Source organism: Typha angustifolia, chromosome 15 (assembly GCF_048772165.1).
Source record: "Typha angustifolia cultivar Huaian chromosome 15, ASM4877216v1, whole genome shotgun sequence".
Classification (NCBI taxonomy): domain Eukaryota; kingdom Viridiplantae; phylum Streptophyta; class Magnoliopsida; order Poales; family Typhaceae; genus Typha; species Typha angustifolia.
Genome location: NC_133253.1, coordinates 3,118,590 through 3,136,678, shown reverse-complemented (window position 1 = coordinate 3,136,678; position 18,089 = coordinate 3,118,590). Strand labels below are relative to the sequence as shown.

Below are 18,089 nucleotides of genomic sequence, written 5' to 3'. Positions count from 1 at the left end.
TTGATCTCTTTTGGCTCTTTTGCAGCTCTTTTCTCTGAAATAATCGATAAGAGAATTCAGTTAAGCATAATAGAATGTCCCACTCACAATTTATAATAGCATAACGAATATTGCTTACCAGTTCCTCTCTCTGCAGAAGGGGCGCGGACAACGACATGCATAGTTGTCATCCCAGAGAAATCACATATAGGACTTTTGCACTCCGCCAGAGTTCTATTATTTTCTAATATTTTTCCAGCGTTGATCAACTTAAGATCGTTAATCGTCCTTGGACCATTTTTCTTCTCTGTCATAAAAGGCCAAATTGTTTAATTCTTTACAATTAGCAAGCTGAGAAAATAATAGCATACCAATTGTAGATTACAAGTATGCATAGCACACAGTAGATATATAAGGCAACAACAGTAGTAAGATAGCAATTATTTGACATTAATGCCTATCAAATAGATTCAATTTTGGATACACATAACTAGCTTTTAACTGGCTCTTGCTAAAGTATAGTAAATTGTGACTGATGCACTAATCCATTAGTCAAAAATAGACCTTGTCTCCACCATTTTCTATTGAAAGGATATTGTGATTGAACACTCTCATAACATTTCCTGGTCATATAATTTCCTGGTAAGGGGATCACAAGTTTCTTCAGATATAGAATAAGTATCAAATAATTCTATGGCGACAAGCTACCTAAATTCCTTGTACTTTCACAATCACTTTGCTAAACTCCCTTGGTACGTGACTTGATGTGCACATGCAGAGAGGCAAGATCGTTCAAGCAATATATAATTTTCTTGTGATCCAGAGAAGAATAGTCAGGAATATGAAAGTTTTGTTCTCAGCATGTGCCACATGATAGACCTATAAGTCAAGGTAAGGAAATTTTAAGTGGCTATTTGAACTACTAATCACCTCCCTAAGGAATCAATCATCTTTTCTCATACAACGATTCTCATTATGTCCATACCCACAGGATGCAAAAACTCTAAAGCAAAAATTGACTTTAAGTGGACAGAGTATGCAAACATCTGGCCCAGTTATGAATTCTCTGTTACTTCCTTTCATCTATATTCATTGACTAATCATAGTATGCTTGCTCCTATGAACTGATAAATACTCAAACTTGTCATACCAATATGCCAAATCATAATAGAACTATCACTATTATCATACAATTCTTGCTTTCCCTTTATATTGTTTTGTTGTCTTTGTCTTCAACTGAAGATAGACAAGTGATTAATACCCTCACAAGTCTCATAAATTCCTGTTCTAGCAATCCTGAAATCATCTGAATCACTTTTCACCTAGTATCTTGCCTATTCCCTTTTCAAATGATCTTTTATTTCAGTAAAAGTACTTTCTATAGGATAAAATAAACATTGTAGTTCAACAGCATTTGGGAGTATAAATCTTCTCATCAAGTGAAAGGCCAATGCTTCAGTAAACCAAATTACAGAAGTAATAAAAAACTTGGCAAGTAAGAATGTTGGAATAGAGGTTTAATGAGACGTGCTATAATGTCTGTATTTAATTTCTAGATGTAAGATGCTCCATCCAATAGTTTGATGACTCTGATCATCATTAGGAGGATTAACCATTCAATTAATTTGCATAGGGTGCATTCAAGTTGGAGCAATTACTCGACTGAATTAAATAGTACACAGATTAAGCAATCTATGGATACTAAAATTCAAAATAGTGAAAGAGATAGCAACATAAGCTGAGTTCAAAATAGAGAGAAGAATCAAAATCTAGAACCACCAACAAGATGAATATAGTAAAGAAACAAGAATCTGGCATTGAAATTATTGAGATAACTGACAGTTAGCCAAAAGCAGCTATAGCTGCTGTTCAGCTATAACTACAAGCCAAAAAGAGCATCCAAGGTGTCAAACTTACACCATAGGTTATCGTAGTTCTTATTATGCAGGTTACTGACCAGCATAAAGATATAATGTTTACTTAATTGCAAATGGCTACCTTACTCTTTCGACTGCCAATAAGTATTAACTTTCTACTAGTACTGTCTACCTAATCAGCGTCAACACTGAAAAAACATATCTACTTCAGCAACCATAGTTACAGAAAGTACAAAATTAGCGACGACTAAAATCTGATAAAAAATGTTCCAGCCCCATGAAAATGTTATTCTTGAAAATTTGTCTCAAATACTCAAAGCATATCAAATCATCAAAAGATCAGGCTGGAGTAACATCTATCATACCAATGGACCAACAAGGTGATATCCTAATTTCCTTAATTTTGAAAACAAAATTCTGTAAGTGACATACCACAAAAAACTCATTATCTGAAAGGCCTAAATGAAGACAAAGATGTCTTGGTAGACGATATCAAATTTTCTCACATCAATGCTCCAAGTACATGTGGCACGGAACAGACCATAGAGCAGAATACCACAAGAATACCATTCATATTCGAGAGATACATGGCACAAGATTAACAGTGCCTATATCAGATACAAGAAATAAAAAGAGTAAACAGAACTCTTGCCTATATGTTTATGTTGACCATAATGCATATGCAGCTTTATGGAGGACTTCAAAACAGTCCATATTGGATAAATCCAGGAAAGACTAATTAGAAGATGATCTTGTGATCAGAACAAAAGCATCACACACGAGAAAACTAACCTTTAGGCCACTGAGCAAGTATTCTTTCCTTCAGGGTGGCAATACTAGTCGCGATGGAGTACGTATTGGGACCAATATCTGAACCATCATGCAACCGAAATTTGATTTCTACCAGCTCATGCACTCCAGACATCTCCAAAGATCTAATAGTTTCTGCAAAAAAAATCTCTAATTCCTCAACAAAGATCTATGGCGCAACATTTTCTTTAAAAGAACTTCTATCTGAAAAATAAGTAACAAAATCAAACAAAACAAGAGGATCATAGAAAAGATGACGGTGTTAAAGAAGCAAAAGGCAAAAGAAATGGAAAAAGGAGAAAAACGAGACTTGAAAAGTGTCTTCAAAATTACAAAATATTTATCTAAATCAGTTCCTTATCAGGTGCCAAAATCCAACCAAATCTCGATCTTGGCACCTCCAGAAAACCTCAAACTGATTCGAAGTACCGCAATACCTTACTTGCTACTGCTCACAAGCACCAAATGACAGCAAATAAACCCTCAAGATCTCACCTTTCACACTGAAGCACCCAAATCTCGATCTGGGTCTCCCCCAAAACACCAAAGAAGACTTCAAAACGCCCTTCTCTCCATCGAAACCACCAAACGACGACCTGGGTTACCTTGCAATCTCATCGAAATCGTTAAAAAAGAGAGGGATTATACGATAGCCATCAGACCAAGTGGTCCGTTTCCAAGTATGGCATAAGAATGAGTTCGGAAACCGAAGCGTGTAGCTGAATGAAATGGACAAAATCCAATGAGTGAAAAAAAAAAGAGAGAAAATAAATTATTTGGAAGGAGTCGATAACGGAGGAATCAAAGTCGCCGAAATCTGCGGTCAAACGAATCATCCAATCTAGTTCCGATCCGAAGACCATGTAAAAGATGACGAGAAAACTACAAAGGAAATTAAATTAAGAGACGTTTCCTCCATTACCTTCCTTGGTTGCTCGACCCTATTTTAGAGTAAATATTTCCATTTAAGTTCTGTATCCTATTGGAATACCCTTCCAATCAAAGCGAACTTTCGCTAACTTCCACGCACGAAAGATTATATTACATATATATAATATAATATAATATAATATAAGGGTGTGAAATATTATATTTTTTATTTTATAGAAATAGACCTCATTCGAATTTATTATTAAATATAACCTAATTCACTATAGAGCTGACAAAAACGCTGATCGGTTCAGCATATTTATTGTTAAATATTTTTTATGTTAACTGATAAATAATTAAGTTATATATATATATATATATATATATATAAGTTTGATCAGTTCAATATTTTTGTTATTACTATAATGAATACATTGTTTTTGATAATAACTTTAAGATACAGTCTATTTGAGAGTGTAAAAAAATTTAAAATAGGGATAGTTTGGTCAAAAGCTCTTTTACTTTTATATTAGGTAGGGGTAAAGTTAATGATGTGAAGTTTGTCGTAATTTACAAATAATGATGTCTCTGGTCCTATAACTATTAACTCAAACCTCTTGGAATCCAGATAAATGAAAGCAGGATGTTAACATTTCTTTATGTGAATAGATTTTTCATGTGTTGGCATTTATTATAATAATTGTAAATTTGAGTTAATCTTTTTCGTTCCAATACATTCCCTGAAAAAAAATTTAAAAAAAAAATGAAAAATAAAAGATTATTTTAAAACAAGTAACTTACATTTTGCCGTCTGTGGAAAAGATCATAGCTCTGTTTGCAGATGATGAGACGGCAAAAACAGCAGACGAAGAGAAAGGCTTCTTGTCTCAGGCAACGGAGGGAGGGGCTTCTTTCTGAAGAGTATTGAAATGAGGCCATAAACTTCCTGGATACCATCATTAATCACTTTCTCTATGATTAAGAAGTGGAGATTGACGACGTACCAAACCAACATTTGGGAATTTAAGCAACATCAAATACAATGTACCAAACCAACATTTGGGAATTTAAGCAACATCAAATGCGCAAATAGCATGCAATTCTACCACGCAAGAATCTACATACATAAACAATATAGATAAGAGATGCATCTTTCTGGATCATGATCAAGGAGAAAGAATAATCTGCACATCTTTCAATATCATATGAATTGTAACGAATATCCTATAAATCCCTCACAGTCCACTGGGCTTCCTGTTAAAATAATCCCAGACCTAGGGAATACAGCTACGAAGCTAAGACAAAAAACTTCCTGCAAAAGATTATAAAGGAAAGAATAGGAAAAAGGACGAAATAAGACTTGCATACTCTGGTATAAGAAGAACTGAAAGTCTCTTTTCTTTTCAGAGACTGAGCATTCTGCCTTCCCATCCATTGCTATAGTGTAGGTACTTGATATCTAGCTGCGCTTGCAACTAGAAAGGATAGTATGCATCATTCGGGAAAAACTTCACCGAACTATCCTTTTGGAAGCAAATATAAAAGAATAATACTACAGGTGAAAAGAATTATCTTCGCCACCAGCAATGCTTTCCAGTGAAGGAAGGATGGGAGGGCGTCTTCGATGTGGATGGCTGCATTTGTTGGACCAAACTCTTCGTGTCCTTGAGGTAATCTATGTGTGAACCCACAGGAGCCACAACATTCTTATTTCCCTAATTTCTTCTGTCCTTTGAGCTCTTATTGTGGTTCCAGAATATGACAGTTCCGTATAAAATCATTTGAGTAGTTTACGTGCTTTGTCCAAAATGGTTGGAGGTGCTTATAGCCAATTCCTAGCCATGGTTTGCACTGGCCATTAAAGTGTATCACAGCAGCCTTCCTAACACTGTCAAGGTCAGTCTTCTCTTGATATCCCAATCCAAGCATATGCCAGGATGGGTCAATGGCATGCACATGGCCCCTGAATGCTATCAGGGCTGGAGGTAATGTACCAAACTTCCACAACGTCAGATTAGATTTCAGATTCTGCAACCAAAAAGAGCAATATAATATTTAGTAGTAATTAAGATGCACATTATCCAATTTCTGTATGCCTCTTACTGCACACAATAATGAAGAATGTGAGATTGCAAATCTGGATTAATGAGGGGCAGAACTCAATGATGGTGCGTGATTGCATAGAAAGCTATGATTTTCAGTCCTTTGCTCTAACCTGTTGAGCTACCTGAACCAATACCTTCTACCTCTTGGGATTCAGATTAAGTTTATTTCTTCAAAGAAATGAATACTTATCATAGGTCAGCATACTCTTTATCTTACATGATATCCTACAGGAATTGAACTTCAATCTATGCAGGACAAAACTGGAACCAGCTCAAAAAAAAAAAAAAAAAAAAATCTTGTTGGATTCTAAGACTTAATCTCATAAAATAAATTCCGGTGCTCGATACCTAGACCAATCCCATTTGGCTACTACTACTACTACCCATAGTTCCCCAAAGAATGGAAGAAGTAATGCAAACAAGGAAACTATTTTTCAATAAAAGCTGCTTCACTCTAAAGCAAAAGTCATAAACTAATGAGCTAAATTGGAGTATAATTATACAAAGCGCGCAGAGATCAACCACCCTAACACTGCCCAAAAGAAAAAGAAACAATGAACACAAACAAGAGACAGAAGTCTTAACCAAATAGTCAAATTTTCTTTGATTTATGTCCATCTCAGCTGTTACATTTTTTTCTTTTTATATGTTTGGTAGATTCTGGAACTGAGGCTCTCTACAGTACATGCTTGCATGAAGAATTATACTGATAAATTTTTGAGATAAAAGTAGAAAGATTCTCTCAAGTCGCATAAACTATATTAATTAGTTTATCATGCATATTAGTTTGCAAAATTTACCTCCTTCAGCCAGTAATGATATGTCTCTTTGATGTTTGTCCTCCTCCATGCAGCCAAGTCAAAGATGTTCATCCCATATGCCCATGCACATTCATTTGGGTCCAGATTTTTAGCTATCAAGGGATGCGAGAAATTGAAATATGTCCTGAAACGCTTAGACATCACCCACTTGTCTTTGCCTTTGCAAGTTTCTACAGCCCCGTTTACCTTTCCTGTGAGATTAATCTCCCACAAACGTGACAAGTCATGCTGAACAACAACATCATCATCAAGAAAGACCACCTTCTTGAGGTTTGGGAAGAGCTGCTTCATAAAACACAAAGCATCAGCAGAGAGCACTTTGATGTACATAAGGGAAGAATTCTTACTGTAGGCAGTATTGGGTTACAAATACAACTATTGAATTTGGGACCATAATTTGGATGTGATTTTGAATAATGAGTATATAGATATTTACCAAAGGAAAAAATGAGACATCATACGATGTCAACTAAACATTATCTTTACTAGTGCAGTTATACAGGTACAACGAAGCTTCAAGATAAACTCATAAAAACAAATGTTTCTCTCTTTCATTTTTTCCATTTACTTTCCAGGGATATGTGTAGTCATTATTATCCACATCTAAACCATGCATTTATGTCTCTCCTCACTCCCCATCAAGCATCCTAAAATGGCAGCTCGACTTTTCTTCTTGATAGTCATTTCAGCTTCAACAAAAGGTATTATCAAGAATAAGCATCTAATTCAGCTAATATTCAGGTTTCAACCACGATCATCGATGAATTCTTTCATCTAGTATTTTGTAGGTAGAGATGGTCTTGCCAAAACTAATGCTGATACTTTGTAGTAATCATGGATTCAAACACAGTGGCACATCTAGACTAGATGAAATTGGAAAATGAAGGTTCCACCACTGATAGCCTACTCCAAAATAGTTGGAACTAGTGGCATGCTGTCGTAGAAAACACTCTTAATGGCAAAAGGTATATACCTCTGGCAGGTATATCCGGAGGTGGTTGAGTAGAGATATGTACTTAGGACTCCTAGCCTGCAGTTTTGAAGCAAAAACCCTTGGATTGTCACTTATATTAGTCCCCCTAACATGATAGCCATGGTAGTGGTTTCGGACTCCATGATGGTTTTCTACAGCTTCGAGAACAGGAACATTTTCTCTTGTTAACCAGTCAAACTGGTGAACACCTCTCACTTCAACAATGGCAGGTGAAATAGGATTCAGTGCAAACCATGAATGCATCCCCGGATAAGTCTTCTTGTCGGTGATTACATGAAAGACTATTTTGTCAGGCTTTGATGAACTCCTCACAGCTGAGGTAACCACAACAGATGCTGCGAGAATGTTGTCACTGGCTAAAACAAAATGTTGGTAGGAATTATCAGAGAGCAAAGGTAGCAATTCAGGAGGTGGCAATTGCTTCCTTGCATGAGCATTTGAGGAATACTCATCAGTCAGACGCAAAGAGAAACAATGGATGCCTTTCGGTATTGCACTTGCAGCATAATATTTGTGCAATTGTTCTGCCAGCCTAGCTCTTTTGACCTCCCTGTCCATGTGTTCCATCTGCAGTGTGAAGGAAAAGGGATTATATAGAATATATTTACTAAATGGTTATAGCATATGCAACATGCTGGAATATGGATGGCATGCATAAAGAAGTACCAACATCAAGCACAATTGTTGTGTATAATAAGAAGAGCAGTAGGGAGCAACTACATCACTAACAAAGATGTTTCTTGTCTATTATCTATATTTTAGGCTTAATTACACTTTGTCTTCTTATATTTTGACTCAGTATCACTTTGCTCCTTATACTATAAAAGCGTACAAAACAGTCTCTAGAATTTTAAAAACCTACAACTCCTTAGACACCATTAATATATAATGTGAAATTAAATTTATGGCTCTTCTTATTAGAGCTTGTTTGGTTTGAAGCTAAGGCCCAAACTCGATTAGTTGGTATCATTTTTTAGTCTTGATTTTTTGGAGTGTAAATTTAGTTAAGTATAGAAAAGATAAAATTATGTTTGGTTACTAAACCAGATCAAGAACCCTCCCTGAACTCAAACCAAACAGGCCATTAGGTTTTTGAGTTTTATTAGCTAATAAATTGAAATTACATATCTACCTTTATTAGACATGCACATCACTCCACCCACTACTATCATATCTACCAGTTGAAAGAATGAGAAAGACAAAAGTCCCTCTTCTTCCTCTTTAATTCAGCATTCTCATCCCCCAAAACCATGCAATATAACTTCCCTCTTAATTTTGAAAGATATTGAGGTTAAGCTCATGCATCAAAGATCACAAATTAGAGATGAAAGTTTTTGGATGAAAAAGTTTAAGAGCTTGGAGAAGAAGAAGGCCTCAGAAAGAATAGGGTAAGCCCTTGTTTAGTTTAAGGAAAGAGATGCAAGCAAAATTATTCAAAAGATATTTTTTTAAACCTTTATGAGGATAATTTTTAAAATATAAAAATAACTTATCGTTCACGTACTTGACATGTGACTTTGAACTCATGGAAGGCTAACAAATATTCAAAAGTCTAGAGAGTGATTTATATATTATTATAGTACATGAGGCAAAGTGATATTGTGTCAACGTACAAAAAAACGAAGTGTAATTAAGCCTATGTTTTATTACTACCCCTTATCTTCAATCTCATCTTTAAAAAATTAGTTAACTAAGCTTTACAAATATAACAGAGATATCCACATTGTCAGCTAAAATGCCATACTTCCCAACAAAGTTTGTCTTTTATAAAAGAAGGCATGCCGACACAAGTATCCATTAGCATCTCATTACTTTGTCTCACACAGAAAATTATCATTAAGTTCAGGCTAGAAGTCAGCATCTAGTGCAGATAGTTTGTGACTTTGTTTATCTACTTTGCAACAAAATATAATATGAGTCTGCATTTTCCATTGCATTCAGACTAACAGTTCTGTTCCATTTTCCTACTAATACTAATTTAGTGACATGGACTCATAGCAAGACATTTTGAGGCCATTATATGTGAAGCTATCCAATAAGAAATAGATCGGTAGTCTGGCCTTAATAGCATACCAATGATTCTCTAAGAAAGGCTTCATTACATTCTTGAGGTCACTATGACAACAAGATTCTAAAGATGAGAGTGTGAAGTGGGAGCAAGTAAAGCTGAAATCCTAGCAGTAGAAATTGTTCAGCTTCAAATTCTATTCACTTTAGATTGAATTTCAGTTTCTTTTTCTAGTTTGTATTTTACCGAATGTGGAATCGCGAAAAGGATTCATGTAGGATATAAGGCATTTTGTTGTTGTTGAAATTATTTTGACAAAAGCCAAATATCTATCCTTCCATGATGTAAATCTAGACCACCTTAACTTCCTCCACATTAAGTTACACAGATTTCCTACAACATCTGAGGATAATTCCAAGAATCTCGCTAACAACAAAACATGAATGGTCTGTCTCCCACCATATATTCATCAATGACAACACCATAGATTCCAAAATCGGCCGATTCCGAGTCGAATTGGTCGATCTGGATTGGGATCGGCCATAACTGATCTTGATCAAACCAGTTTTAGTCCGGTTTCGGCCGTATTGGCCGATCCATCTCGGCAGAAACTTTGTTGTATCGGCTGAAAACAACAATATCAACTGAAATTAATTTTTTTTAAGATTCAGGTAGAATCTAAAATATATCTAACCTAGGAGATATTAATAATTAATGTTAGCAACTGTTTTCTTTTCAAAATTTTAATTTTTACTTTCTATCTCTCACACACACTCTTTTCCCATTCTCACGCTTCGCCGAGTTTATTTGGTAATTATTCTGATGAGCCCCTCTTGCTAGTCCACAATTTGGTGAACTTGGATAAGTTTTTTTCTCAATCACCTACTTTTTAACTCCTCTTTTCTTACTGCTATAGAACAACAGTGAAGAGAAATCTCCCTTATGTTATTCTGCAGTAATAATTTATGAGTATAAGAATTTATCTAATTCAAGCCGAGATTTATTTTAGTTTTGAGTAAGTTTTTTCTTTAGCTTTTAAAGTTCATATGTGACTAATTTTATTCCAATTTTTTTTTTTATAAACTTTTAGATATATTCTTGTATTTTAAATCATATTTAGAATTTTAAGAAATTAAAGATAGTCTGATCCGATTAAGAGGACCGATACGACCGATACAGTCAATACGATCGATATAGCCGATACGGCCGATACGCATCATTTTTTTCCAACAACCGATCTTGATTCCAATACCGAGTTTCGAGACCTTCGACAATACTACATCATGTTGATCCTTGAATAATGAGATGGAGGTTAGGATGTTTTCTTTACAAACAGAACAAATCAATTGAAGCATGTGAGATTGCCATGTATTGTAGTTCTCACAGTAGCCTGAAAATAGAAAAAGTATAAGTAATTTCATACCATGGCCTTCAACCTGATAGCAAATGTCTTGGCATCATACTGATTATTCTTCATTTCCGAGAGAAACTCAACGAATGATTCTGGCAACTTCAATCCAACTTGAAGTTCCCCAAAACTGACTTCATTAAGGATGTCGTATAGGTCTTTTACTAACCTCTGCTTAAATTAATCAAAACCGGTAAGCATTATGTAATGAACTTTTGTTTGTACATGAACATAATATACCATCATTTCACAAACTAAAAATGAAAAATTAACATATGTTAGTAATTTACCGTAGAATCATCACCCCTCTTACCAAGGAACCGTGGTCCTAGTCGCCTTCCCAAACAATCTGAAGAGTAAAATAAGAGGTGAGAGTTAATATATGAGTGCAAAGCTAACTGACAGAAGCAGAAACACATGCAAAAGTCTAACACCAAAGTGAAGTACATAAAACATCCCCAAAAATTTGAAAATCCACTGGTGCAAGGCTGCATTGCATTGAAAAAAAACAACTGAAGATCTGTAAACCATACAAACTAAAATGGTAGAGCACTAAACTTTCTCATACTGAATGATAATATCAAGTAATCAAAGACTAAGTATAATGTTAAGCCAGAGACTCCTTACAATACAACATATATGAATCTCAAATTTCAACAGAGTGGATCTTGAGAAATAGCAATATAAGAATTGGTAATGGTAGGTCACACTAAACTTCCAGGTTGTATGACATTTAACATAAAATGCACTCTTCCCCATCTTTAACCTGCTAATTTAAAATATATATGCAAGAAAAAGTACATCCATATTGAAAAGCTTAAAATTTAAAACAAGTAGCTACAACTCATTCATACCAAATTTACTTGTGACGACTCAAATGAAGTTTAATACCAAGGAAAGAAAAAATAAACATTTCCTTATGTTGATTTATCCTGAAAAAGACAGAAAAAAAGAAAATTAATAAAATACATTTTCTTCACATCCTTAGTGCAAGCCAATTGAATCCGAGATTAATATTGGTGATTATAGATTCAGGAACAAGACGAAAGGACCGATCAAGGTCAAGTATTTCATACCATATCCACTTTAAGATTCGAACAAGGCACTTATTTAAATTCAAACAAAGATCAGATCAAACCATAACTTCCCATTCCAACCTCAAAAGCAAATCAAACCCAAACGCAGATCAAACGACCGACTCACCTACCAAAACAGCTCATGCCTCAGAGCTAAAACATTTACACTCACCTAGGGAAGAGCAGTTATTGACGCCCTCGAGGGTGACGACGGCGGTGAGGATGAACACGAAGGGGAGGAAGAAAGCGAGGGCGAGGACGGCGTGGAATAGCGTCCGGTAGGACACGTGGCGTGACGGCGGCGGCGGATGCGTATGCGTATGCGGCGGCGCGACCCGGACTTTCATCGAATCCACGACCCCATTGCTGCTCGATATCGTTATGCTCCTCATGCTCGGCGAGATCCGCAGCTGCATCCTCGTCTCTGCTCCCCTGCGCCACGTGGCAGCGGCGGCGGCGGGAGGAGGAGGTGGTGGCGGTGGCCCCTAGTGGTGGCGGCGGACGTGGCGCATCGGAACCCAAGGGAGGAGATCGAGGCCGGAACAGGAATCGGGGATATCCGATCTGGCATTGGGGATAAGAGAGAGAGGAGGGTGAGAGGGAGGCATGAGATATATGGGTCAATTCTAATTTATTATTCTTATTCCGTCGGTTGAATCAGTGCTGGATAAATAGTGAATCGGGGAAGAGGGATAGTTTGGGAAGAAAATTTCCTTCCGTTCTCCCATTAAACGACAGAGGAAGAGGGGAATTGAGTCATTTTCTCTCGTTCTTCTTTCTTGTGTTTTATTTTCTTCTCTCTTTCATGTTGTTTCCATCTGGAGACAGAATATATACTACAAAGATAATTTTGGACTTTACTTTCTTTGTTTAAGGGAAGAATAAAGAGAAAATGGTCAATGAGATGGTAACATAATTACATGATTTCTTGATTAAATTATTTTAAATCTTTTTTCTCTAGTACAAGGGAGCCTATTTTGAGAAGATGATGAGAAAGTAATAGTAATGAGTTGACTTAGATTGATAAATTCAGACATATAAATGTTGCATGCATGTCAATATACTAATTAGGTACACTGGTCGTAGAATTATATAATCAATACATTGGTGTGGTTAGATACCAGACACATGTCGGGCCGCAGCAAATTTACCACAGCGTCGGGATACAATTATACAGCAAATTTACGACCACGTTCGGGATACAATTATAATGAGATTTGTGAAAAATGTATGAGGATTGTGGGAGGTCCTTTTTTATCCCTAAGAAAAAAAACAACAACAACAGTTACAAAATCTCAAAAAAATACTGTGTTGTTCTACCATAATGAATGCCTCTACAGATTAAAGGCAGAGCTCAGCCAATGGCCAAGAAGATATGTAGCCTTAACTATTTATGTGGGCATTCATTGGTTGAAAAAGCCCAGCTAATGGTCAGAAATAGTTTGAGCAAAATGACGCCAGAATCTTGTCGTAGTTTAACCTAAATCTTCTGAAATCTTTGAATCAGATTTGATTGATTAATTCATTATTTTAGAAAATTCATTAATTGAATTATTGGTATTGACTGGAAGGAGTCAGTCTTACAACCTAAATTTGAATTAATCAATCGCTATATTTTATATCTCAATGAAAATCTAATTGTGTCAATCAGTAAGTTTTATGAACTCTAATCTTCCACATTTTATTAGCATATTAAGTTAGACATATTTATGATACCAAGTACTTGGTATCATAGTTTTCAACATACCTAACCTTCAAATTACTGCAAGTTCTTATACAACTTGCATTACTTTTCTATGCTATGGTTGCAGGCCTCTGGTTCCACTGTCCAGGTGCAGAGTTGTCATTTAATAATGACTTGGTTTCTTCTTCTTCTTTTTTAACAAAAAAACAGATTAATTCTGATAACCACCTAAATATTTTCTGAATGCAAACTTTTCAGGTCTAAACTACATTGATTAACTAAATTTTGCAGTAATATATACATATATATATATATATATATATATATATATATATATATATATAATGCAGGATTGGTTAGGAGCAGAGATCCTGCAGTATAATGGCAGTGTGAATGAATAAAATAACTCATAACTCAGAAGAAGTAATGTCATGTCTTTCAAATTTAATAGGTCAAGTCTTGGAATCTATTTTTGTTTTACTTTCTTAGTATAATCTGTGCTCTGACTGGCTGATTCCAAATAGGATTTTCACCAAGTGGACTGCAAACGCAGAGGCTTCTGAATTCTGATAGGCTATAAAATGTCTACAGCTGCAAAAGGACCAGAATCTTTTATCATATTAATCTATAGCTAGGTGATCATTTAATGTCCTTGAATTTTTTTTTGATTATATGCAGCTCCTTCAAAATTTATTCTACACGAAAACAATATGAAATAGTAAAAAAGGTTTAATAGAAAGTTGACAAATGACTTAAATGAAGCAAAGGGAGAAAATCAGGAAAAAAAAACATAGGAAGCTCAATTTCTTCCTAATATAAGTAGACTATTCTTTTGTTAATCACTTCCAACTGCCAGTTTGAACAAAGGCTAAAGACGAAGCACGTTGGGACAAAGTGACTGCTTTAATGGTTGATTTGTAGTTTTGTACTGATTATTGCTCCTAGGACAAGGTGATCAATGATGCAAAACTTAGGGTCCACTAGAAAAGTAGAGAGTACCTCTGATGATGTCTTTCATGTTGAGTGTGGTATCACTGTATGCAATACATAGTTAGCTGGTCAAGGGACAGTACCCCTGATGATGTCTCTCACGTTACCACTTTTGGGTACTCTTTCCATGATATCTTTTCTTTATCTGTTATGCACATCAAACTTTCCAACCTCAGTAGTCCACCAGATAACAGCATATTGTCAATAAAGGCATTGACTACAAATATCGCATGAAAGTTGCCATGTTTATTGAAATGGGATGAAGGGAAAGCAAACAACATGTAACAGATGAATTCCATTTGAGGAATCTGATATATCAGTATGTGTTAAAATTTCAGCCATTAACAATCAGTTGAGGAAACAGAAAGCAACTCACTATTCCAACATAAACTTTTAAAAAAGAAGCTTGTATGTGAGAGGAATTCGTTGTGTATTGATAGATGATAAGGGAGTAAAGCAAGAAAGCACAGGGAAATATTGCTACCGAGAATGATGTACCTCCCTTCTTATTTCCTGCTATAAATTTCTGTTGCAACTTTCCCTTGAACAAACTTGTTAACATTTGTCTCTGTGATTAGTCGAGTAAACTTAAACATAGATCATGACATTGGAAAAGCTATAGTTCTTTCTGATTTGCTGTGCAGTGCTGATAGAAGTCTACATTTTTCAAAGTATTAATTCTCATTTCAAATGCCTGCTCTGGAATATATGCTACAACGCTGTGTTGCCCTGTGATATGCCAGCAATTGTCATTCATAATGGCAAAACAGTGATGGGACAATTCCGGAATGTACCATCTAATTTAAATGAGAAGGTATATTACAAAGAAAGCTTCGTGTTACTTACCTCAAGCACCCTTTGGCTTTCATCTGGCTTGAATTGCTTGCCTTCAATGTGGCTGCAACGCTGCATCAGATTAATGAGCCATCAATATAACTTCCACACTGTAAATATTCTCATATCAAGAACCAACATTCTGAAGATGATCACAATTCTTCCAACATTGAATATCTATATAATCCCTCAGGAATCCTCCCAATAAACACATTGTGGTCCAAATTTTAAAAAAGCATATAGGTGGGGAAAAAAAGAATGAGCACCCAAAACAAAGGACTTTGTAGGATTCTTATTGTCCAGATAGACTTCAACAGTTATCAGATATTAAGACTCACAAATAGGTTAATCTGCAAATTTGGACAAGCTTTGGAACTACCAGTCCAGCCATTTTGACTGAGAAAGCATCTGTGAAGGATAACATATCGCCAAAAAGAAGGTAATACATGAAACCAGAAGTGACCAGAGAAAATACATATATATGTAATTATGTATATGTGTGCAGTCATCAGTTATGCATCATAAAATAAGCACCAAGGAGACATTCAGTTACAGATTGCAGAGAGAGGGGAAACCATCCCCGCTGCAGATGAAATTTGGTAGTGTTCCAATTAAGTGGTTGTTACCAACATCATTGGAATAGATACATGGTTATCACATTTTTAACATTTTGTCAGCAAAATATTGTCACAATTAGTAGGGAAGGAAACTAATCATCTATACTAACATTTCTATATTTTTAAGTTTTATTTCTTTCTTACCCTCTCAGGAAGTCAGGAAGAATGCGAATGGAGCGATGGTAGGATTCTTCACTGGTGAGCCCACTAGTCATTATTAGAATTAATTTTCATATCAAGTGGGGTCCACCATTATTTTAATCTAACTAATGTAAATATACTATATATATATATATATTATAGAAGATAATTGAAGAAAGAAGAGGAAGTTTCTTTACAATAAATAGATCAAGTAAATAAGTTATCGATGATGGAAAGACAACTTCGATAAATTAATCAAATCATAACCCAATATTCCAAGCATTTAATTGCTGGTAATTATTTCAACTATTTTATGCACATTAAATTTTGTTTAAGACAATTTTATGCACACTAAAGTTTTTAATTACTTACTATGATTAGTTACAAGTTTTTATTACGTTGCTTCAATCTTGTAACTAATATAATATGAATCCTCAAGTGTTTAAGTTAAAGAAAAATATATGAAACATATTTTTTTAATTTTTAATCCTATTATTGTCAGAATTTTTCTTGACTATAAAAATGACCATTATATGTAAATTGGTGATAACAAACGCACATTATAGAAAAATTAACAATTGTTAAGAGGTTGACATATATACTGTTCATAGTTTTTCTATTTCTTTTTGGGAGGATTTTTTATCTTATTTTAACTTGGCCCCTATAGTTATTAAACCCTAGCTATAGATGAGGAGAGAGTACAGGTGTCGCAGGTTTTTGGCATTCTGAACTCTGGAGGAATATTTCCAGGAAAGCAATTCACATGAAGATAGAGATATCGAGTTCTAGTAAATTAGCAAGTTCCACAGGAATTTCACCTTTAAAGTTATTACGATAAGGGAACCAAGAGTCAGAAAATTCAGAAACTCTGCCAGATTAGCAAGTTTGTTGGAATTTTTAGTTCACTAACTTCAGGTGGAAATGATCATGTTGAACTCAAGTAATGCAGACCTTGCAATAACTCCATAATAGTGAACACTAAATCCATTTATTGAAAGCTAAAGTTGCAATTTCCAGAAGTTCCATACAATTAGCAGGCATCTAATTTAATTATATAGTAAGTGTAGAAACTTAAACGAAATAAGGGCAAAAACTTCCATATCAAATCGCACTGAGTAATTCCAATTTCAGAAAATTTCTTAGCAAGAAACATTTAAGAACAGAGCAAATGACTTAGTTATTCTGCAGATGGTGTAATAAATAGGTCAAAGAAAAACTTGTTTATAACATAATGCACACATTCAATCCTAACTCTCAAAAGAAGGAAAAGCTACCATTTTCTTTTTCCAAAGAAAAATTCTACCTTCAAACGTGAAATCGATACGGATGACCAAAATGAATTGGAAACTGATGTAGAGGCAAAAATTACCGTCTCTAGAAGAAGGAAGCAACAAATCGAAGGAATAGTCGAGGTTGAGATCTCCATCGGGATATCAGGACCCGATCAAGTAACGGAAGCGGGGAGATCATCTCTCGCTCCCACTGCCACCGCTACCGCCACCTCTGGGAAGCCGCAACTTCCGATTGGATTAGTAGGGAAGAAAAAGAAGCCGTACATAGAAAATTTTGCATAAACTCCCTGTGGAATTCCTATTTTAACTAAAGTTATGTCATTGCAATTAGCACCTTGAATATAGGGATAATTGCACATAACATCCAGCATTATGCACATTTGCAAATTAGTCCATGGATTATGCATAATATATATGTACAGCCAATTAACTAGCAATATGATCTATTAGGAAGAAGTTACAGCTCTTGATTTCATTGACAACAAAATGACAAATATCCCTATTAGAGTTATTAGATTTATATAATATATTATCTAATAACTCTAATAATCCCTATTTAGTAGCTAAGTTGATATCAGTAAAG

The 18,089-nt window shown here is 35.2% G+C and overlaps 1 protein-coding gene across 3 annotated transcripts; it reads right to left on the bottom strand.

Annotated features, from left to right (window-relative positions):
- Nucleotides 1-2,648: 2,648 nt before the first annotated feature.
- On the bottom strand, nt 2,649-17,759 carry LOC140777440 (probable galacturonosyltransferase 14). 3 transcript variants are annotated; one of them, XM_073121552.1, is made up of 12 exons: nt 17,584-17,759; nt 15,469-15,528; nt 15,121-15,351; nt 14,632-14,767; nt 12,121-12,512; nt 11,163-11,221; nt 10,888-11,043; nt 7,436-8,023; nt 6,442-6,744; nt 4,541-5,564; nt 3,162-4,450; nt 2,649-2,801 (listed from the first exon to the last, which is right to left on the bottom strand). In XM_073121552.1, exons 5-10 carry the CDS (start codon nt 12,362-12,364, stop codon nt 5,277-5,279), a joined length of 1,638 nt encoding a protein of 545 aa, XP_072977653.1. In that variant the 5' UTR covers nt 12,365-12,512; nt 14,632-14,767; nt 15,121-15,351; nt 15,469-15,528; nt 17,584-17,759; the 3' UTR covers nt 2,649-2,801; nt 3,162-4,450; nt 4,541-5,276. The 3 variants fall into 3 exon arrangements, with proteins under 3 accessions (XP_072977653.1, XP_072977652.1, XP_072977654.1); XM_073121551.1 differs by having other exon boundaries at nt 3,162-5,564; XM_073121553.1 differs by lacking the exon at nt 15,121-15,351 and having other exon boundaries at nt 3,162-5,564.
- Between the last annotated feature and the right edge of the window lie 330 nt (nt 17,760-18,089).

Bases quoted from the DNA above. Each gene is read 5' to 3' on its own strand.
- LOC140777440 (XM_073121551.1), bottom strand. From the start codon at position 12,364: ATGCAGCTGCGGATCTCGCCGAGCATGAGGAGCATAACGATATCGAGC. The intron at 11,044-11,162 runs GTAAATTACTAA...TAATTTAAGCAG, and splicing joins AGAGGGGTGATGATTCTACG to AGGTTAGTAAAAGACCTATA. The intron at 5,565-6,441 runs GTAAATTTTGCA...TTTTGGTTGCAG, and splicing joins ATCATTACTGGCTGAAGGAG to AATCTGAAATCTAATCTGAC.